The sequence below is a fragment of the Chrysemys picta genome, chromosome 21, assembly GCF_011386835.1.
Source record: "Chrysemys picta bellii isolate R12L10 chromosome 21, ASM1138683v2, whole genome shotgun sequence".
In the NCBI taxonomy this organism is placed as follows: Eukaryota; Metazoa; Chordata; order Testudines; family Emydidae; genus Chrysemys; species Chrysemys picta.
The window spans coordinates 15,355,470-15,378,317 of record NC_088811.1 but is presented as its reverse complement, the minus strand read 5'-3'; the positions used below and the strand labels follow the sequence as shown (position 1 = coordinate 15,378,317).

At 48.3% G+C, this 22,848-nt stretch overlaps 2 protein-coding genes across 2 annotated transcripts; one reads left to right on the top strand and one right to left on the bottom strand.

The window, feature by feature from the left end:
* Nucleotides 1-21: 21 nt before the first annotated feature.
* Nucleotides 22-11,022, top strand: MRTO4 (MRT4 homolog, ribosome maturation factor). The gene is made up of 8 exons (XM_008167315.4): nt 22-265; nt 1,627-1,685; nt 4,146-4,249; nt 4,740-4,821; nt 7,014-7,081; nt 8,497-8,648; nt 9,477-9,553; nt 10,300-11,022. The coding sequence occupies exons 1-8, from the start codon at nt 238-240 to the stop codon at nt 10,453-10,455; spliced, it is 726 nt and encodes a 241-aa protein (XP_008165537.2). The 5' UTR covers nt 22-237; the 3' UTR covers nt 10,456-11,022.
* Nucleotides 11,023-13,076: 2,054 nt separating this feature from the next.
* AKR7A2 (aldo-keto reductase family 7 member A2) lies at nt 13,077-22,493 on the bottom strand. The gene is made up of 7 exons (XM_065574852.1): nt 22,181-22,493; nt 19,697-19,884; nt 19,029-19,133; nt 17,081-17,177; nt 16,174-16,273; nt 14,311-14,440; nt 13,077-13,678 (listed from the first exon to the last, which is right to left on the bottom strand). Exons 1-7 carry the CDS (start codon nt 22,476-22,478, stop codon nt 13,517-13,519), a joined length of 1,080 nt encoding a protein of 359 aa, XP_065430924.1. The 5' UTR covers nt 22,479-22,493; the 3' UTR covers nt 13,077-13,516.
* Between the last annotated feature and the right edge of the window lie 355 nt (nt 22,494-22,848).

Here is a 22,848-nt window from a genome sequence, read left to right as displayed (position 1 = left end):
GAAAAAAATCCTCTCCCGCGCAGGGTCAGCTATTTGTGTTGGAGCTAACGGCGGCGTAGGGGGCAGCCTCCTCGCGGAAAGGGGCGCGCGGGGCCGGCTGTGGCGGAAGGGATTACCCCAGCGAGGGCTGCTCTGGTCAGGCACCTCCTCGGGCACCTCCAGGGGGTTCCTATCCCGGCAGCCCTCGCGGCGCACAGGGTCCTTGGCGCGCTCAGCTGGGGCAGCAACGTGCGAGCCATGCCTAAATCCAAGCGGGACAAGAAGAGTGAGTGACCCCCCCCCCCGGGACTCCCCCCTCCCCTCCCCTCCCCTCGCGCTGTCCGCCCGGCGCCCCTGTGCAGGCGGGAGGCTGGGCCCGGCAGAGCCGCTCGCGTTTCGGTGGCGGCTTCCCTGCCCCGCTGAGGTGGGGCCCCGGTGGGGTCTGTTCCACCCTCGGTGGGTCCCTGGCTGCCGTAACGCCGTGATACTGCGGCGTGGGAGCCGCCGGGGGCTCGTGAATGTCTCTCCCGCGGCTCCGTGCAGCACGTGGTATAAAAACACTGATTTAATTAACAGCCACTGTTACTATGGCACTAAACCCAGTGTGGAACACTTGGCCAGGCAGTTTGCTGTGAGAGTTTTTTATCACAAACAAAACAACAAATTCACACTCCTGTGGCTCTTTTGGGTAATGTTGGTTGTTTGGCTACTGAGGTCTGAGTATCGGGGGTAGCCGTGTTAGTCCGTATCTACCAAAACAAGGAGTCTGGCAGCACTTCAAGACTAACAGATTTATTTGGGCATAAGCTTTCGTGTGTAAAACACCCACTTCTTCAGATGCATGGAGTGAAAATTACAGATACAGGCATAAATATATGTACTGGCACATGAAGAGAAGGGAGTTACCTGCGCTACAAAAGCAATTTTCCCTCTCGTGGTAGTGACACCTCCTTCTCAGGTATTGGGAGTGGACCATATCCACCCTGACTGGATTGGCCTTGTCAACACTGGTTCTCCATTTGTAAGGTAACTCCCTTCTCTTCATGTGCCAGTATATATATTTATGCCTGTATCTGTAATTTTCACTCCATGCATCTGAAGAAGTGGGTTTTTTACCCATGAAAACTTATGCCCAAATAAATCTGTTAGTCTTTAAGGCGCCACCAGACTCCTCATTGTTACTGAGGTTGGGGATGGGGGAGTTGTGTGCGGACATTAGGCAGAGTAGGCTGTGTTAGTTGGTCTGGGAATTATAGAACCAATTTGGCAGCCTCAGTAACACTGTTTATTTTCTATTCATGAGTTCCTTGCCTCTTACCTGGGATGATGCAAATATCTGGCGATGTGCTGTTGCATGTCAGTGTAATATGAAACCCTGAAATGTTTTATTTCAATGATGGTTTGTAGCTCATGGTTTTAATTAGTAAAGGAAACCCTGATCCTACAACCATGTGGGCGCTCCCAGCAAAGCATCAGTGCTAGAAGGTTGCACATGGTCTTCTAGAAATGAGTCAAAAGTCTTTGAGTTCATTTAAAGCTGATGTCCAGAGTGTATTTGGCAGCCACATTTCTATGCTTTTTAATTGTACTTTACATAAGCAGTGCCCAAGTTATCAATAATGCTGAAGCTCTTCTTCTTTCTTTCAGTTTCCCTAACAAAAACCACAAAGAAAGGTTTAGAAGTCAAACAGAGTTTAATAGAAGAGGTAAGTAAGAACATACGTCATAAGGGGCTGCATTTAGTTTTCCATTCTATATCGGAGAAAAACAGATATGATCTTTCCCTTCTGTAGAATTTCCTCCTGTGAGGCTCTTAATATAATTTACACAGACTAAGTCTCACTACATGCTTTACAGATGTGGGGAAACCGAGGCACACAGAGGCAATTTGACTAGACCCCAGAAATATAGAAAAGAAGCACTTTGAGAATGGTCAACTATTGTCAGATGAATTCATTAAAGATCTGTTAAATTTCTTATAAAAAAAAATTATTGTGCATACAGTAAAACTTCCTCAGGACTTAAGCCGAGTGCCACAAGGGTCATAAAAGAATTCGTCGTGCTGTCTGTGTAGTGGGTCATACAATTGACCACTATATTACTGAGGCTTCTTCGTCTCTTCAGGTATTGGCTTCTGTCAGGGGCAGGACAGTAGGCTTAATGGTTGAGTTGTGTACTGCACTTTAGCGGTCGAGGTAGTCAATACAAACCGCATCCTGAACGACAGCCAAGGCCATCCATGCAAATCAGATGATGGCATTCTCTCTCAGCGTCCTGAACCATCCTCCAGCTGCCGCTTGTTCAGAGCTGGTTGATCTGGCAGTCACTGTGGTTCCGGATCCAGACATTTGTACTCATGCACGAACATTGGATGAAGTGAAGTGTGCCATCTCTAAACTGAAACACGGACACGCAGACGGTGCTGATGGCATCCCCTCAGAGCTGCTAAAATGTGCTATTGATCCTCTAGCTGACTCACTTCTGGCCATCTTTCGTCTGGTGTGAAGAACTGGAACCCTGCCAACCACCTGGAAGGACGGCATTGTGACCTAACTCCATAAGGGCAAGGGACCATGGAATGAATGTAAGAACTACAGGCTCATCACCTTGCTCTCCATTACAGGGAAGGTGTTTGCACATGTTTTCCTGGCACGCCTGGAGCCTTTGCTACATTGGAAGCGTTGTCCCCAGCAGTCAGGCTTTACGAGGAACAGATCCACATTAGACGCCATTTTGGTCCTTCGCTTATTGTCAGAAATACATTGTGAGTTCAAGAAGCACCTGCACATAGCGTATGTTGATTTTAAGGCTGCATTTGATTCAGTAGACCGTGTCGTGTTATGGAAGGCCTTAAAGGGCATAGGTGTCCCTACCACTTTGCTGGACTTGATTAGAGAGCTTCTTAATGGAACCACTGCCCATGTTCGTCTGGGGAACCGGATGTCAGTGCCTTTTAAATCGGTATCTGGTGTTGGGCAGGGTTGCATTCTGGCCCCTGCACTCTTTTGTCGGGCAATGGATTTCATAATGCAGCATTCCGTCAGGTCCATAGGCATTGAGATCGGCGATATCTCGCTCACAGACCTTGACTATGCTGATGACGTTGTCCTTTTAATACAGAGTCCCAACAGGTTTTGTGAGGCACTCCAGCATATGGAGGAGGAGTTAGCTAAAATTGGTTTCCATGTTTCATGGTCAAAGACAAAACTGCAAAATCTAAGACCAGGTCCACCTGCAACTCCAATCTCTTTGAACAATGAAACTGTTGAATCAGTTTCCAGCTTTTGCGATCTGGGTTCTATACTTATCAGCTCCTCCAATTCTCACACGGAGGTTCTCCATTGGATTGGCATCGCAGCATGTGCCATGGGCCATTTTCAACGGATATGGAATCAACATCATCTTAGTATGACAACCAAGTTCAGGATTTATTCGAGCTGCATCCTTCCCATAGTGTTGTACAGCTGCGAAACATGGACGCTCTGCCGCGCAGACTGGGCAGAGCTGGAGGCTTTCCACACAATGTCAACATCATAGATTGGGCATAAAGTGGAATGACTTCATCTGTAATGCAGATGTTTATGGTCATTCGGGTCTACAGACTACTGGGGCCATTGTCCTCAGGCGGCACCTTACGCTTTTTGGGCATGTCTCAAAGATGCCACAAGCCGTTCCAGCAAACGCTGTTCTCCAGGTGGCTCAGTTGTAAAATTCCACCAACTGAGGGGTGGAGGCGGCCCAGAGGCAGACCCCTTATTACATGGGTTCATCGAGTCTGTTCTGATGTTAGATTCTCAGGCCGTCAAGCCTTCGCGGTTGCGCAGTAACGGGCCAAATGATGAACGATGGCTATAGCCGACTGGCTAAGCGTTGGAGAGAGAGAGAGTTTAGCAAATACTGTGTTTGTTTTATAATTTATTTTAATGTACAAAAAAAAAATTTACAGTTGATTAGTTCAAATAGAGACTCTCACATCGAAATCATAGTGGTTAGTTCCATGGAGTGCCTGATATTGCTGGGGAGCTAGAGATGTTGCCATGAATAGAATTTTTGAACAATCCTTCCGTCCCATCTTCTGTGTTTAAGCTGTTGCAGAAACGCATTGGTAGGCAATGGGGATTTCTCTGATGTTTGCTAAAACTGCTCAACATCTTGTTTTCCTATAGTTGCGGAAATGTGTGGACACCTACAAATACCTCTTTATCTTTTCTGTCGCCAACATGAGAAACAACAAGCTGAAGGATATCAGAAGTGCCTGGAAGCACAGCAGGTGAGCAGTAGTCTCTGAGATTGCTTCCGCTCATGGCTACTGATCATGACTATTGTGTTCTAGGTGTATACATATCTTAGATTACTGTACTTAGTTCTGTGGGAGGGGGAGGTAACTGCTAGAAGAGCTCTATGAATTTTCTTCTCTTCCACCCCTCAAGAGGATAGTTTCCAGCTTGGAGCTCTTGGCTGCAGTCCTGGGGTTAACTCTAGGATTTAAAAAGCGGCAGTGTTCCATGGCAGCTTTCAGGCACTGGCATGTAGAGCTAAAGTGCTGCAATGCCTATCACCGTCCATCCCTCCTGTTTGGGGCAGAACAGTAACTTTCCTAATTCTTAGGTTACAAGAGAGAAGTTTCAGGATCCCCTTCCCCAGCCCTTAAAAAGGGAGAGGCTGCGACTCCCCGGTTGAGAACCCGTCTTCATCCCTGATTCAATTCTGCAGATGTATTGAGCCCATCATGATGGATTCTTTTCCTTTTTTTCTAATAGGATTTTCTTTGGGAAAAACAAAGTTATGATGGTGGCACTGGGACGGGGGCCAGCTGATGAGTACAAGGAGAACTTACACCAGGTATGTTCTGATTTCCATAGCTTTTGCATGTTTTGGAACTAAGCCTTATTTTCTGTAAATCTCAAGAGAAAATAAAGAATTGCTTTGGAGAGCCAGAATGGATCAACACTGTTCCATCTGCAGTAAATGGGATTCAAATACTTAGATCAGGGGTCTCAAAGTCCCGGCCCGAGAACCTCCCCACTGCGGCCCATGGAAACTTTTTAAAAAGTTCTTTCATCCGGCCATCAAGGCTGCCGGCTGGGGGTGGGAGGGAGCGGGCAGGAGAGATTCACATGCCCCTCCCCCCAACGTTGCTCCATCCTGCTGCTCCTGGGACCCTCCCAGGAGTTGCACTCGGCAACGTGTCATTCACCTCGGGCAGCTTGGCTCCCTGCAAGCGGTTCCCTATCCCTGCTGTTGCCGCGGAGGAGAGACCCATACAGCCATGCTGCCAGCTGTCTGCTGCAGGCGCCGCCCCCGCAGCTCCCATTGGCTGGGGGAGAGAGACAGAGATAGCATCACTAGTCAGCCATGGAGGCGGCATCATTAGTTGCCGGGCAGAGTCAGTCGGGGCGGCATGAGGTCAAGGGAGCGAGGAAAAAGGGTGGGAAACGGGCTGGGAGGTGGCGGGAATACCATCTTCAGTGATATTATTGGCCATTGGGAGGATTTGAGGACTGGCACTGGCCCTAAGGTAAATTGAGTTTGAGACCCTTGACTTAGATTGTCAGCTCTTTGGGGGCAGGGACCATTTTTCTGCTCTGTGTTTGTACAGCACCTAGCACAAAGGGGTCCTGGTCCATGACTGGGGCACCTAAGCACTACCACAATGATTATGATAAAGCCAGTCCTTCACTGATATGTAGATATTTAGGCAAGTTGCCTTTGACATCAGTCCCATTTCCAGGCCTGGTCCCCACTAAGCCCCCACTTCGGACTAAGGTACGCAAATTCAGCTACGTTAATAACGTAGCTGAATTCGAAGTACCTTAGTCCGAACTTACCGCGGGTCCAGACGCGGCAGGAAGGCTCCCCCGTCGATGCTGCGTACTCCTCTCGGTGAGCTGGAGTACCGGCGTCGACGGCGAGCACTTCCGGGATCGATCTATCGCGTCTTAACCAGACGCGATAAATCGATCCCAGAACATTGACTGCCTGCCGCCAGACCCTCCGGTAAGTGAAGACGTACCCCCAGTGTGGGCACCCTTTTGACTCTGGTGGTGGTTAGCTTCACGTCAGTGTAGCTTTGTTCACCGTAGGTTCTTCCACTACAGTAAGAAATTTGTCCTTTTAATAAGTTCACCAAAGGAAGGATGCACGAGGATGTTGCAGCATTTCCCTCCTCCTTCCAGCGTGTTGGGGGGTGAGGGGTAAAATCACCGTGCCTTGCTCACAAGATACCTATTGGGGACGTTCCTTGTTAGTAGTAGAGCAACTCAATCCTGAAGGTCTGGGTTGCAGGTACAAGTGGCATCTCTCAGCCAATACTGCTTAATCTTCTTGCTGTGGAGGCAGCAAGAAGAGAGCTCGAAGGACCTCCACCAGTAGATGTGTCTTCAAATCTTTTTAGCCTCTCACTGAAGGAGGACTGCAGCCAGTATGTGAACAATCTGAATTCATCCATCCAAGCTTTAAAAATAATTTGGAGCCTCAGCCCTACGGAATTCTTACTACAGTTTGAAAACTAAACTCAGATACTAAGAGCTCTTACAGGAGTCCAAAAATTCTCTGTTTAACTCATTTTTCTTCTTCAGCAATTCTATGACTAGATCATAGTGACTTTTCAAATGGAATTTCTCTGACTTTTCCTCATGAAACATCTGAGAATCTTGATCTTAATTCTTTCTTAGGCCCCAGTGATTCATACCCTTTTCCACCTCCCACAATCTAAACTCCTTTCTCCAGAGTTTACATCTGGAATGTCCTGCCAAGCCACTGCGTCCTTCAGCCACAGAACAAGTTTCACATCAGGAGGAAAAGTCTCCTGAAATAGACTTGCCATCTACATCCGGTCCTTCTTAATTTAGTCTTCCTCACAGCACCAAAGGGCTGCAAGACACGTTGCAGCTGATTAATCAAGATCTGCAAATCTTAAGGGTTGGGTCCTCCGAATTATCTGGGCTTCCTGAGTAAGCTCCTTGCTATTAGGGGGCTTCAGCACGGCCCAGGTTAAGTGCTCTGTTGAATTCCACATACTGCTTATCTTCCAGGTCAGCAAACACCTAAGAGGTGAAGTCGGTCTCCTGTTCACCAATCGCACCAAAGAAGATGTGAACGAGTAAGTATCTGTGGAGGTAACAAAGGGGCTTCGGTCTAATGGCACACTTGCCACCAGTGTTGCATCTTCACTGAGAAAGAACTGAAGTTCATACTGAGCCTCTTCTCCCTCGCTGAAACAGAAGCCGCTATTGGCAGCAATTCTCTTGCTCTCCTTGATGCTGGTCTCATGACAATGTTCAGCTTAAAATGCTTCGATGCATACCTCCCTTTGGAGTTGCGATGGGAAAGGCAGGGGGAAGTTATAGCAGGTTATGCCATGATTGAAAAGGGAATGGGAGGTGCTACACTCTGACACACATAGCTGCTTTCTTGGAGATGTTGAACGAGGCTTGTCCATTGGAACTTGGGTAACCTCCATAAGAGTAAAATCTAATGCCACAGGGTGAGCAACTGCTTAAGCAATCTCCTGCCCACCACCCCACAAACACAGCTGACTGGACTTTTCCTTTCCTGAATCTCATGCTCTAACACAGGGATCAACAACTTTTAGCACGTGGCCCGCCAGGGTAAGCCTCCTGGTGGGCCGGGCCAGTTTGTTTATGTGCCTCATCCGCAGGTTCGGCCGATCGCGGTTCCCACTGGCCACGGTTCGCCGTCCCAGGCCAACGGGGGCTGCGGGAAGTGGTGCGGGCCAAGGGATGTGTTGGCCACCGCTTCCCACAGCCCCCATTGGCCTGGAGTGGCGAACTGCGGCCAGTGGGAGCCGTGATCTGCCGAATCAGCGGACCTGGCAGGTAAACAAACCGGCCTGGCCCGCCAGGGGGCTTACCCTGGCGAACCGAGTGCCAAAGGTTGCCGATCCCTGCTCTAACATAACTTGCACTTACCTGTAAAGTTAGTGTGGGGTCAAACAGCTGCAAAGCTTTCCAGAGTCCCCAAGAGTTACCTACACACATGGACACAAGTACAAATCACCTTCTGGTATTGCTGGCCTGTGCAGGAGAGAGAGTGTGGAAGCAGTAGGACATCTGTTGGTAAGTTGGCCTGTCATCCGTCTTGTGGACCCAGGCTATTTAGAGGAATTTTGCTGGGGGGGGAGGTAATTGTAAACCTAGCTTGAAAAGGATGCATTTCTTTAATGAGGTAGCAGGGAAAACGGCAACCCTGCCGACATGTAGAGCTTTTCCACCATCAACAGAACAGTCATAACCTCAGTCACTCTCTTTTCCCCCTGCAAAAGAAAAAAAAAAACCTCTGGGTTTTATTACTGCTGATCTGTTGTACATGGAAGGTATTTGGATACTGCAGTGATGGGCAGTATTACAAAACCCATAGATGCTGATTTCACAATGTCCGCACCTGTTGGGGTAGGATAGATGAGTTCCAAGGCTGACCCATCCCAAATGAGGTTTATTCTACAGCTGGAGGTTTCTTGAATAAGTAATACTCTTGTTTCCTTCCCCCCTCTCCCAGATGGTTCTCTCAGTTCAAAGAGGTGGACTTTGCCCGTGCAGGTAACAAGGCAACATTCACAGTGAGCCTGGACACAGGGCCCCTGGAGCAGTTTCCCCACTCAATGGAGCCTCAATTACGGCAGCTGGGATTGCCAACGGCTTTGAAAAAAGGTATGTGAGCTGGCTGGGGCATCTGGGGCAATCATAATTCCCTCTCTGCCACTAAAATATTCCAGACTTACTGGCTTTTATTTAATAAATGTTGGTAACCTCTTGATCAGCATATATGCAGAAAGGCCTGGTAGGGAGAGTGTTAGATGATGGAAGCAGAAGTCAGAGCATATGTTCAGCAGGGAACATCTAATATTAAAATTCCCTTCCTCCTCCTATGGTTGGCACTGGAATTGTTTGTTTATTCTATATCATAATATTCTTGTCTCTAAGAACTGGTCAGGATAAGCCAAGCACCTGATGAAAGCCCCATCTCCTATATGCCTGGGTTTTTCAAATCAGTCAGCTGGGCGTGACCTGCAGGTCACAAGGATTTCTCACGGAGAATGGAATTTATTTACTTCATTATATGCCTTGGCAAAGCCACAGGCAATCGTGTGAAGTCTCCTGTTGTTTCTGTCAAAGGAATCAGCCTGAATTAGTAATTGCATGAAAATGGGGGAGCCGTGGGGACTCAGCATTTGGGAGAGGACAGGTTTGAAGCAAACACCTGCTAAGAGATTAGTCGCTGAAGTGGGTTTACATTGCATATCAATTTCAATGACTGATACATGCCTTACGTTATATTACATTTCCTCACAGAACTGTCTGCCTATGTAAAAATCAAACCCATTTATTGTGCTGCCGAGTTGAAGCTTCATTGCTCTATGCTGCCAGCACTAGAGAACCAGGCTGGGAGCTCTGATTACCACAGCAGCTCTAGTGTTCTCTAACCTCATGTGGTATTCATCCCCCTGACTGGATCACCTTCTTCCTCTGTTCCTGCAGGAGTCGTGACACTGCTTTCCGATTACGAAGTCTGCAAGGAAGGGGATGTTCTGACCCCTGAACAGGCTCGTGTCTTGGTGAGTGACGTATTAGCAGCAGTTATGCAGCTGTAGTTCACAGGCAGCCACTATTTCCATCCAGTAACATGTCCCGGGGAGCTTTCATGACATTACAAATCAGTGTGGCCAGTAAATTTAATTCAGTGTATGAGACCATTTGTGCTCAAATCCAGTAACTCCAGTTCTGGCTACTAACAATAATGCAAAGCTGCTGTTGATTAGGGTTGTAATATGCATCCGTACGAGCTGTTTTGGCTGCTAAGCAATAATACTTGACTGGGGATTAATGACCAGCTGGAAGAACAGCCGAAGATGCAAATGAAGGAGTCCAGCTGATCACTTGGGAAATACCCTGTGCTGAGACAGGTATTGGTTAATTCTAAGAACACGCGGAGAAATGACCAGGATGATGGATGATAGACCCGGTATTGCTAAAAGAATTAAATGCCTTGCATGTTGAGATTTGAAACCTGCCTTTGCATTCTACTTTTATACCGTGCATTTTGAAACTAGCAGTAAAATCATAGCTGCCTGAGAGTGGCATGGACTGAGGAAGGGATCCATCTAATTGAGCTTGAAGGGAAAAGTTTGCATTAAAATAGCTTCATGCTTTTGGTCTATCTCAAGTTGAACAACTTATCCTTGTATTAAAATGCACCCTTCGACTCTTGCTTACATCCCCCGTTTTGGCATAATCCACTTTAAAGGTGTTACTTAATGTGAGAGCTAGCAGTATGAGTGACAAGTTCCTGTCTCCCTTTCAGAAACTCTTTGGCTATGAGATGGCAGAGTTTAAAGTGACCATCAAGTGCATGTGGCATTCTGAGACCGGAGACTTTCAGCAGTTGGTGAAAGAGACAGAAGAAACCTCAGAGATGGAGGAAGAGGAGGACGATGACGATGAAGAAAATGACAATTAACTGAAAAACCCGCTATATATAGGACATTAGAGACAATTCGTTCTATTTCAAGAATAGTCCACTGAAGCCCATGGGTACTCTCCCTCAGGTGCAGCAGGACAAAGTTGATCAACCCCCAGACTTGCTATTTATCAAAGATGATGCAAATGGTTTATATATAAAATTAAGTAGAAGTTTGGGATTCCTGCCTGTGCCGCCTCTGACTGCCTCTTTAAGCATCCCTGGGCTAGGAGGAAATGTGCAGAACCTGAAAGCAGGCTAAAGTAAAACCCTTTCCACTCTGTGCTTATTGTTCAAACTTGAGCTGTATCTCTGCAAATTTACTTCACTGCCCCATCCTTCCTCTCTACAGAAAATTGCTTTTCAACTGCTCACTTTGCATTAGAAATGACAGTTGTATGGAGTCAAGTTGCATTTAAACGGTTGCTTTCTAAAGGAGAAGGTGCTAATTCATATTGCCTAGGATGCCTAGAAGGTTGGGGTTTGTTTTAATTCTACAACGAAGAGAACAATCTGGACTTTATTCCTTTGAGAGCAGATACTGACTAAATTACCCCTGAAGCCAAAGAATGCCTCTGCCATCTTTTAGTAAGTTCTTTCTGTCTTCACTGAGCCTGTTTAACAACCGTGCATCACCAGAATGACTGCAGCTTTCCTCAGGCAGGGCAAATTTCTCAGTTTAGAATGGTAACAGAGCGGCAGTTTTCAACCTCTTTTCACTTGCAGGCCCCTACAAAATTTCAAGTGGAGGTGCAGACCCCTTTTGAAATCTTACGTAGTCTGTAGCCCCCCCCCCCCCAGGATCTGCAGACCACAAGTTGAAAACCCCTGTTCTGTGGTAATGCCAACCTTTTGCAGAACCCCTAGATATAGTCTGCAGACTCCAGGTTGAAAACCACTGCAATAGAAGAATTATCTTCACTCCAATTTCTAGTATAGAATACCTCTGATTTTCCTGTAACTGATTCTTGGCCTAGCACCTCCAAGGCTCTAAGGGAATGAGTAATTTTTTTAAAGGGGAAAGGAGTCCTAAATGTTATACTTTAAATGTTGGTGTAACTAACCTCTGAAGTAGAGTTGCTCTGACAGTGAGGAGTATGTGTGTACAATACTCAATCTAGAAGCAGGCAAAAATCCTGTAGTTAAGACTTTAGGATGCAGAACTGAGGTTGCAACTACATGACTGAGACAGAAGGGGGGGCATTGTGGTGGTAAAGCAGTCACATGACCAGTTGTAATTAGTGCCTATGGCACTTGCAAGAGTCTAGATCAGTGGTCTCCAACCTTTTTAAGCACAAGATCACTTTCTGAATTTAAGTGCAACCCAGGAACTACCTCAAAGAAAATGTAGAAATAACAGTAATCACACAAACACCCTTCCCCTCTCACTCCATCCTTGCTCACCCTCACTGGGCTGGGGTGTGGGCTCTTGGCTGGGGCCAAGGGGTTCAGAGTGTGGGAGGAACTCCAGACTGAGCCTGAGGCAGGGGGTTGGCTGCAAGAGGGGGCTCAGGGCTGCGTAGGAGCTTGGGGTACAAGAGGGGGCTGCAGGCTCTGGGAGGGAGTTTGGGTGCAGAGCCTCAGGGCAAAAGCAGGGGGTGGAGTGCAGGAGGAGTTTGGCCAGCATGTCCAGCAATAGCTCCTCAGGAGAAGGGGAGGTGGCTCAGCACCCTGCCCCTGTGTGCAGGCACCACCCCCACTGCTCCCATTGGCTGTGGTTCCCCATCCCCGGCCAATGGGAGCTGCAGGCAAGGGCAGTATGCAGACACCCTCCCTCGCCCCCAGGAGCTACTGCCAGGAGCAGTGTAGGGCCAGGGCAGACAAGGAGCCTGCCTTAGCCCCACTGCCCTGCAGGACTGTTAGCCAATCTCCCGGTTTGGCAACCCTAGACTGAGGTCAACTGTCAAAGGCTCCACCATCAACCAGTCGATCAAAATTTACCGGTTGGTGACCACTGGTCTAGACTGAACCACAACTTTAGGTTACACACAGCCTGTGGAAAATTCCACCGGAGGTAAGACTAGGGTTGTCAGCCCTCCAGGATTGTTCTGGAGCCTCCAGGAATGAAAGATTAATCTTCAATTAAAGATTGTCATGTGATGAAACCTCCAGGAATACCCAACCAAAATTAGCAACCCTAGGACTGGTCTTGTGTATGACGTCCACTGTTCAAGTGGGTTATCTTGAACAGAAGTGAGGAAGTTACGTAGCTAGACTGGAGTAAACAAAGTGCTATTTAAACAGTTACTTAATGGGCAGGATAGTTCCCATTCTTGAGCCAAACTACATTAAGGTTATTCCTGCAGTTCTACTATTTAACAAAACGTGTTTTAGGAAGCCTGCACCTGGGCTTAAGACAGTTTCAGAAGGCCTAGTCTGCGCTTTGAAGTTCCTCTCTCAACTTTAGAGAGGCTCATTTTCACAGCTCTTGCCTTGGAAACAGAGCAAGTAACTGGGCTAAAGTCCCTTCATGAGTGAACAGCACAAGCAAAATTGGAACCTGCACCCTTCCTAAAGGAACTCCATCGCTTTAAGCACAACTATCCTTGTAACCGCTACTGTGATTGGGGTTGGCTGTTACTAAAACAGCTTTAAGCAGAAATTCAAAACAAAACCCAAAATTAAATTAAACAGGCATGGCCTGAGTTAGAAAATGCTTTATTCTGACAGCTGATTGAAGACAAATATCCACATTCCTGCTTGGAGACTTCACGAATTACATCACTGAATCACAACACTATTTTGTGTGATCAGGTGAAAATAGGAGCTGCCCTATTAAGGGACATTCTCAACAATTATGGCTTTTAGTTTTGTTTAAGGAAAAACCCGACACCATGTGCAGTTACCATTAAATCAGCATAGAAACAGTGAGGCTTGTGATTGTACGAAGAGCTTCAACCCTAGTGCAAGGAAACCCCAATGTGGCACCCATACGTTCACTACCTGGAACCCGTGATCCCAAGGTGAAGTTTCCTCTGAAACACTTTAGGAGGAGTTAGGAGGTCTCAGATGCCAGGATACTTGGTTACCATCCCCACACTAAATTTGTTACCCCCATTTTCTAGCGGAAGTAGTTGGGACAGTCATGTGCCACTAGGTGCCAGGCTTTATCAAATGCTTCCACCACAGCTGGGAGCAGAGGGCCCTCTTCACTGCACATGAGGTTCTGCTGCAGCTGATCCATGTTGGACATCCCAATGATCACTGCATCTCCAAGGGCACCCTGCAATGGAAAGGGAGGAGTTACCTTATAGGAAAACCAGCTTGCCTCCCATCTTGTAACATACATCAGACTTCAGCTCTGTTTGTCTTTCAGCTGAATGTTGCTCTTTGGCAACTACTGGATATTTGGGAAATATGTGGTAACTGCAGTCCTGTTAACAAGGCCAGAACTCAATGTGCTGTCACTGCCTCCAAGTCTTGCCAACCCGCCAAAGGCTGCCAATTCATGCTCTGTGGGTGGCCAGAGGGATGTTTTGGGGGAGGAAGAGAACATAACCATTAATTTCCTGGCCAAATGAAAAGCCAGTTTATCACCTCATGAGGCAGTGGCTGGCTGAGAAAAGTCAAAACTAGAGCATCTGGCATTTAACATCTTCCACTTTCCTTCAGGCCACGGAGACAAAATACAGACAGAAGTGTAGAGCCGATTCACTCCTATACTCTGCTGTGTGTAACGGCCTGGCATTGGAAGACCAAAGCAATGTTTCAAAAAGAACAGAGCAGTAGGGTCTGAATGGATTAAAAGACAGATTTCACTGTTGATGTACTGCAACTGGAAAAACCAAAGAAATCCAGTGGCAGAGTTCCGGTTCTGTTGGACATACCACCCGTCTGTTAAAGTCAAGCAATTACCTGAAGTTTGGAGTGGTTGTACATCCAGCGTAAAGCAGCTGAAGTTAGGCTGGGGGGGTTAGAGCCATAAGCCTCCCCTAATGCTTTCTCTACCAGGGCAATGGCTTGGAAATGGTGCTCCTTCCAGTATCTGCAGCAAAGGAGACATTAATGGAGCATTCATTTTACTAACTCAACTATCTCTGGCTTCTTCTTATGACTCAGACATGGCTCCATACTGCAGGCAAGAGAACAAAGGGGCATTCCTACCTCGAACAGGTCCAAGACCAGTGCCTGGACTATTGCATGTACCCAACGCAGCCCTTATGGCCTATGCTACCCAAACAGTTTTTGGGTGATCCAAAAGGTAACCTCTCTTCGAGATCAGGGATGCTGCAGTCACTGTTTAACAAGCATAATGTTGCCTGTTGAGGCTTTGGACTCAACTTATATTTCACTGGTGTAGAATTGATTTTATTTTTTTAAGATAGCTAGTACAATAGATTGTGTAGATACAGCAAACAAGTTCACAGCAGCCAGCTCACGCCCCTGCATCCTTTCCAGATACCAGACCATTGGTGTACTAAGGATGCACTAGATGGTAGATGGCTAGCTAGAAAAACCTGACTACCTTTTGTTGTTCTTGTAGGCCTTTCATCAAGAGCTGAAAGCACTTTGCAAACATTCAGCTTCAGCCTCCTATATGGGAGGTCGATAGCCCCATTTCACAAACGGGGAGACAGCTATTTAAGTGATTTTTGGAGGGCCACAGAACAAGTTGGTGGCAAAGCTGGGACTAGACCAGTAGTTCTCAACCAGGGGTCTGGGGCCCTCTAGGGGTCAGGGAGCAGGTTTCAGGGGGTCCGCCAAGTAGGGGCATTAGACTCACTGGGGCCATCGGCAGAAAGCCGAAGTCCCGCTGTATGGGGCTGAAGCCCAGGGCCCTGACCCTGCCACCCGGGGCTGAAGCCGAAGCCTGAGCAATGCGGCTTCACAGGGGCTCCTGTGGCATGGGGCCCCAGGCAGCTGTCCTGCTTACTTCCCCCCGACACTGGCCCCGGCTTTTATATGCAGAAAAACAGTTATTGTGGCACAGGTGGGCCGTGGAGTTTTTATAATATGTTTGGGGGGAGAGGGGGGGAAGAGAGAGTAAGGGGGCTCAGAAAGAAAAAGGTTGAGAACCCGAGCTAGACTATAGAAAGCACCCCTACTCAGTCCTCTGCTGTAATAAAGCCACCACACTTGTTCTCTTTATGATCATTAAACCATCCCTCTAGTTAACAAATTCCCACCACCCGAGTGCTGCAGGGGAGCACCAAAGCACCACTGTACAGGGACAGTGTAAGAGTTGCTCAGCAATAACTGAGGGAGATCACCTGCCCGTGGGCATAATCACTGAACAGACTTTAGTCATTTGTATTTTCTCCTGCATCTTCGCTTGGTGATTCCTCTAGGCTGAATCAAAGGTAACGTTCTAGCCCAGGGATCCTCAACCTTTTTCTTTCCGAGCCCCCCGCAACATGCTATAAAAACTCCACAGCCCCCCCTGTGCCACAACAACTGTTTTTCAGCATATAAAAGCCAAGGCCAGCATTAGGCGCTAGCAATCGGGGCAACTGCCAGGGGACCCACGCCACAGGGAGCCCTGCAAAGCTTAGTTGCTCAGGCTTCGGCGTCAGCCCCGGATGGCAGGGCTTCAGCCCCATATGGCGGGGATTCATCTTTCTGCCCTGGGCCCCAGCAAGTCTAATGCCGGCCCTGCTTGGCGGACCCCCTGAAACCAGCTGGCAGCCCGCCAATGGGCCCCAGACCCCTGGTTGAGAACCACTGTTCTACCCTCAGGAGAGGTCCGTCTCTCTGCCATTCTACCATCTGGAAACTTACCTGTCCCTGTAGGCCTGGGCCCAATCATTTCCAAAAAACCTGCCAGTCGGTTGGCTCATGTCTTTATCATCATACTTGTACTTCCCTGTCAGCAGCCCTCCTGCAGGGGTTCAATGACATGCTATTGTTAGTGGCCAGGATTTTGTGGTGGATGGAATTGTACAGCCTGCAAAAAGTACTGTAGCCCATGACCTCCTACAGCTCTGTACACAAGGCCTCTCCTGCAGCCCAGGCATAAACCGCAGCAAGGGAGAGGGCAAGAAGAAGTGAAACGTAGGGTGTAAAAACTCCACCTATTCAGCTCTGACCCGCAGAACAAGCCCTTTGTAGGGAAGGGGCCCTCTGCCCTAGTAAGAGCCCTGGTCAGGCAAGAGGGACTCTTGGCATCAAGACACTTGAGTCATTACAGCTGTCATTTTACTTCGTGTAAATCTCTCTTCTGAATCTAGTGCTGGGGAAAGGTGCCAGCTTGGCAGCCCTGAAAATAGATGAACACAGCATGGGTAGCCTCTGCCTTGGCCTGCAAAGGGTCAGCTTTCATGGCCCCATTCAATCCTTCATCTCTGCTGACACACAGACTAAGAGTGGCATACAGAGATACAGGGATACAGAGATACAGGTAAACTAGGAAATGGATTGAGATGAACTCATTCAAGGGTGACTTACAGGTGGAGGGCTCTATAGCTCATTATCTGTCCCCTGCGCCACCCAGTCACCCCAACACCACCATTGTTATTCACTTCTAAGCCCACTGTTAGTGGTGGCAGTTTGGCTGAAGTGGAGGGAGCCCTATTCAGAGGGGGGCAGGCCAATATCCAGGCTATTTTTGTTCTATTTGGTTCAGTTCTCTCCCCCACCACCACCCCATTTAGCAGACCCTTCCTCCTCATGCTTGCCCAGCTCATACCAGCCAAAGGATTGTAGGCATAGAACCGCATTCCACAGTGTCTAAGGCACGGCAACAGCTCAGTTTCCACTTGGCGAGTGGTTGCATTGTACATGCCCTGTAACAAAAAAGAGCACTTAGAACTTCAGAGTAGGGCCTGGCTAGCTTATGGCGTGCTAATGCAAGAGGAAGGGCTCCCTATTCGATGGTGAGAATCCAGAAGGCTAATAACGATCAAGACGTGTTGCCATCTGATGGCTATTTGGCCACCTATATGAAGTGGCTCAATCCCGTTCCTAGTGGATTGTTAACACTGTTGGCACCATTTACCTACACTCCTGACGTGCCCGTCACTACCCTGCCACTGATCACCATGGGTGGCAGAGTGAACTGCAGCATCAAAGCTACACGCAGATTTTAACTTCCCACAACCAACTGGACATGATTTAGTAATGACAACTTCAAAGCCACATGTCTGCAGGGCAAATTAACTAACATTCAGAAAAATGAACAGGAGTACTTGTGGTACCTTAGAGACTAACACATTTATTTGAGCATAAGCTTTCGTGGGCTACAGCCCACTTCATCAGATGCATGTAGTGGAAAATACAGTAGGAAGATATATATATATATATACACACACACACACACACACACACAGAACATGAAACAATGGGCCATTACACAAAGTAAAACTATTTCTCCATGCTTATTTTTCCCCCCCTACAGTTCCTCCTATCTCCTTGTCAATTACTGGAAATGGGCCATTTTCATTACCACTACAAACAGTTATTTTTCTCTCCTGCTAATAAAAGCTCACCTTAACTGATCACTCTCCTTATAGTGTGTATGGTAACACCCATTGTTTCATGTTCTCTGTGTATATATATATCTTCCTACTGTATTTTCCACTACATGCATCTGATGAAGTGGGCTGTAGCCCACGAAAGCTTATGCTCAAATAAACGTGTTAGTCTCTAAGATGCCACAAGTCCTCCTGTTCTTTTTGCGGATACAGATTAACACGGCTCCTACTCTGAAACCTGCCATTCAGAAAAATGTGGTTCTGCTTTTCCTTTCACCTTGCCTTGTCTACAACTATTCAGAGATAAAACCAAGTGCTCTGGATCTGGGCTCATGGCATTAGCAAGACTGTGCCTTTTGTATAGACAGGCATCTGCCCATGGTAACCCCTTCCAAACATCCTGAAGAAATGTGTGTCCCAGCAGCAAGTTCCTTTGCAGCAGTTATTTAACCATCATTGCATAAGCACAGCCTGACTCCCATTTAGCTCCATGATGTATTTGCATTGCATTCAAATCAAAAGTGCAAAATTCCAGTGGAGCTGGAATAGCCCTTTTCCTCCTCCTCCATGGATACATTTTGTGTCATATGGAAGGAGTCAGAACAGAGAGTCCCCAGGTCACAACAGATTGGTGCCTGCTAAAGAACAGATTTCCTGGATCATTGTATGGTACTGATAAACATTACATTGTCAATTTCACATCCCAGAAATTGCTGGAACAAATGACAGACACGTATACTCTTAACTACGTCTGAGTAGTGACCTCACTTTGCTTTCTAATTGCACTTGTCCAAAAAGGTCTTATCAGACTAAATGAAACATCTTTTTGTTCAGTGTTTGTACAGTAACTAGCACAATATGGTCCCGGTCTGAGACGGGGGCTCCTGGAAACTACCACAATAAAGCGACAGGTTCCCTGGACTCTTGCAACAAGAATAAAAGTTAAAGTTTGTGAATTTTGACTTGCTTGGGCTTTCCAAGCCACTCAGTGAGATTCTACAGCTCCAATTTTCCCAGGAGCTGCCCTCAGTGGGTGAAGCTTCATGACATCGTCCTGGAGATGGAGTAGTCCCCACCTGAACAGCACTGGGACAGGCCCCTCTAGCTCCAGGTTGGGTAAAGCTGCAGAAGTCTGGTAGACCATATTAAATTTGCAACCCTCACCTGATACACAGTTGGAAGCACCCAGTTGTTGTACTTGCAGATGGTACAGATTTCTGCCACTTCCCAAGCTGCATAGTTCGACAGACCAAGCTCCTTAAACTTCCCCTGTAGAGGAATAGAGAGAGTATTTAATCCCAGTCTCTTGCAGAGTGTATTTACACACACAGTTTAAGATTAACAGAGTGAAACGGAGTGTCAACTGATTTTAGTCCCTAAATTAGATTCCCTTTTTTGATCACCTCCTTCTCCAAATGGGGATGAGTTACAAGACCCAAAGGGAATAAAAATGTTTCCCTTGTTTTGTTTGAATTAGAAGGGCTGGATTTACACCCTTTAAAAACTCATTTCCCTACCTGTTCATGCTAAACGCAGCACAGGACGAATTTACAGCAGGAGGCAAAAATCAGAAATCCTAAAGCCTGTTAGAACTTATGAGATCTTATTTATAGTACTAAATGAATCACCTGGAGATACTATATGGTACCAGCTGTTTAGACCTTACACAGGCCATTGCTTTTTCTCCTCCCTGCCTCGTGCAGCTCTGCCCCCTCACCACTGTACTCACACTACCCCCTGCAATGGAAAGCAGGAGAAGACACAAGTAAACCTAGATAAAACAAAACAAAAACCAAGTGGACAAAGTCGCAGGTTTGGGCCTCTGCCTTTACCTCCTTGTACAGCTCATTGCAGGCATGTAGTGTTTGTTCCACAGGGGTGTCGTGGTCAGGGGCATGGAGGTAGAACAAGTCTACGCTCTTCATCTGTAACCTCTCAAGCGATGTCTCCAGCTGAGACCTGACACACTCAGGCTTCAGAGTCTTCCCCTCCCATGGATTGGCTTTGGTTGCCATCTTCACTAAGACAGAGACAGAACCAGATTGAAAATAACCAATTTTGTTTTTCATCTTTAGTAATCAGGTGAAGGAAGGATGGGGATAAGGAGGGGCACAATCCACTTAAAATCCATGCATAACATGGTACAAGCTTACAGAAGCCCCAGGCAAGACTGGTAACATCTGCAAACGGCAGTACACAAAGGGAAAGCCAAATTAATAGGGTTACAGAATTGCTAATGCTTATCTAAATATCCACATAAGGGAACATGTAAAATCCTAGAGGCCCAATCCAGCAACCTACACAAATTCTCTCGTTATTCTTCTTCGAAGGGCTGGGTGGTCACAGTGGCTGTAACAGTTGTTTTCCCCTTACCCCTGTTCACTTGATGTATAGAGCATAACTGATTTATTTCAGAGTCAGTTCAATGGATCCCTGCTTCCCCACAATGGAGTACAAAATTAATCTGTAGTTTTAGATTGTATACTCTCCAGAGTAGGGACTATGTCTTCATGTGTATATGTACAGCATCTAGTACAATGATCCTAAATGTGGCCCCTGTGTACTACTGGAATACAGATATTGTATTATAACGACCAGTATTCTGTGCCCAAATATGGCTGCACAAAGTTAGGCACCTAAATCTTGTCCAAGCCAAATGCATAAAGCAAACAGCATCAGTGGTGATGAGATTTTAAAGGGATTTTTCCCTGCAAACATGAAAGTGTTCCAGTAACACAGATGAGAAGTTGTTTGGAGAGAGACAGTTTTTATAAGACCTTCAAAGTGAACTCTGTCACCACCACCACCTCACGCAGAGCACATCGAGCACGAGACTCCTGAGTGCAAAGGGCAAAATAAAGCCCACACATAAGGGAAAGGGCAATCCAACAAGTGACACCTGGGCTCCAGATACCTGGGGAGCCTGACAACACTGAGTGCTTTGGGGTTCCCCAAGGTGTGCAGCTGCATAAACGCCAGTCAGTGCTGTGCCCTTTGGCGGAGGGGCCAAGGAGTGGGATGAAGGAGGGAGACAGTATGTGCACAGAGACAGGCCTAGGTGTTTGGCAGTTTCCAATGCTCTGACTAAAACAACAAGGAGTCCAGTGGCACCTTAAAGACTAACAGATTTATTTGGGCATAAACTTTCGTGGGTTAAAAAACCCACTTCTTCAGATGCATGGAGTGAAAATTACAAATACAGGCATAAATATATATTGGCACATGAAGAGAAGGGAGTATTGGGTTCTCCACTCGTAAGGTAACTCCCTTCTCTTCATGTGCCAATATATATTTATGCCTGTATCTGTAATTTTCACTCCATGCATCTGAAGAAGTGGGTTTTTTAACCCACGAAAGTTTATGCCCAAATAAATCTGTTAGTCTTTAAGGTGCCTCCAGACTCCTCGTTTTTGTGGATACAGACTAACACGGCTACCCCCTGATACTTAATGTCCTGACTGTTACCCCCACCACACACACACACACGCACCCCTAGGCTCCTGGGAGCCAATCTCTCTACCCAACACCTCATATTTGCTGCCCCAGCAGGGTCCCCGCTCCCCTCAGCATGTGGGAGGGGGAGACCCTAGGTTGCACCCCCCTGGGGAGCAGCCCAGGTAAAGGAGATGGGATTCCACCCCCTTCCCCTGGAATGTGGGGAGTCCAAGCTCCCTGCTCCACTGACTGCCCATGGGGGGCGGGGGGGGGGAGAGGTATTCAGCAGGGGCAGCTCCTGCTCCCCCAGTTACCCCCCCACATAAGTACCTCTCCACACACACCCCATGCCCAGCCCTCCAGCCCCTCTTACAGCTCCCCCGTGCCCACCTCTCCAACCCCCCACCTTTTCTTACTCCCTCCCCCATGCCATGCCCCACCCCCAGCTCCCCAGACCCTCTTACCCCACCACCCTGCCTTCTCTTGCCCCCCCATCTCTCCAAAGCCCCAGCCCTCTCTTACCCCCTCCCCTATAGCCCACCCCTGTGCCCAGCTCCCCAGACCCTCTTACCCCACCACCCCGCCCTCTTACCCCCTACCCATCTCTCCAAAGCCCCCGCCCTCTTACCCCCTCCCCCACCCCAACCCCATGCCCAGCTCCCCAGACCCTCTTACCCCACCCCCGCCCTCTTACCCCCTCCCCTATGCCCCGCCCCTTCCCCCTCTCCCCCATGTCCAGCTCCCCCCGCCCTGACCCCCTCCCCCGTGTCTCGCCCCCCGTGCCCAGTTCCCCCTTTCCCCATGCCCAGCTTCCCCCACCCTGTCTCACCCCCTCCCCCATTCCCCGGCCCAGCTCCCCCCGCCCTCTGACCCCCCCGTACCTGCGGGCCCGTGGCCGCCCGCCAGCAGCGCCCCCAGGATGCGCTCGGACGCGCCCCCCCCGTACAGATGGGCCGTGTCCAGCTCCCGGTGCCCCCGCTCCAGGAAGGCCCGCAGCAGCGCCCCGCTCGCCTCCTGGTCCGTGCGGCGCCCGAACTCCATGGTGCCCAGCACCGAGGCCGGGCGCTGGGCCGGGCCGCCCGGGGTTCGCGCCGACTGGGCCATGGCGGAGCGAACGTGGCGGAGCGGCCGGACAGCGACCTCCGCCCGCCGTAGCGCTAGGAGCATCCTACTGCGCATGCGCCTCTGCGCCCGCCCTAGGGAACATGGGGAAAGGACTCACTGCGCCGCCGGGCACTAGGGACCGTCTCCAAATTCCCACCCGAGTGACAGGTTGTTAGTCACTAGAAAGGAGCGGGGCCGGCTCACTGTGAACCGATACGTTCCCCTGCCCAGTCAGTGGCTTTTATCTTGTGTTCCCAATAGCTCCGTTTTTTTAAAACGTCTCTGTCCCTGGTGATTGCAAAGGAAACGTCCCCAATATAAAGTGAGTGTGAACGGATGCTGTGATGTTTGCCTGAGTCTGCAGGCAGCTTGAAACAAAGGAGAGAGGTGTGAACTGCCGCAGGCACCCCAATGGGGGCTTTAGCCCCAAACGCTAACAAAGACT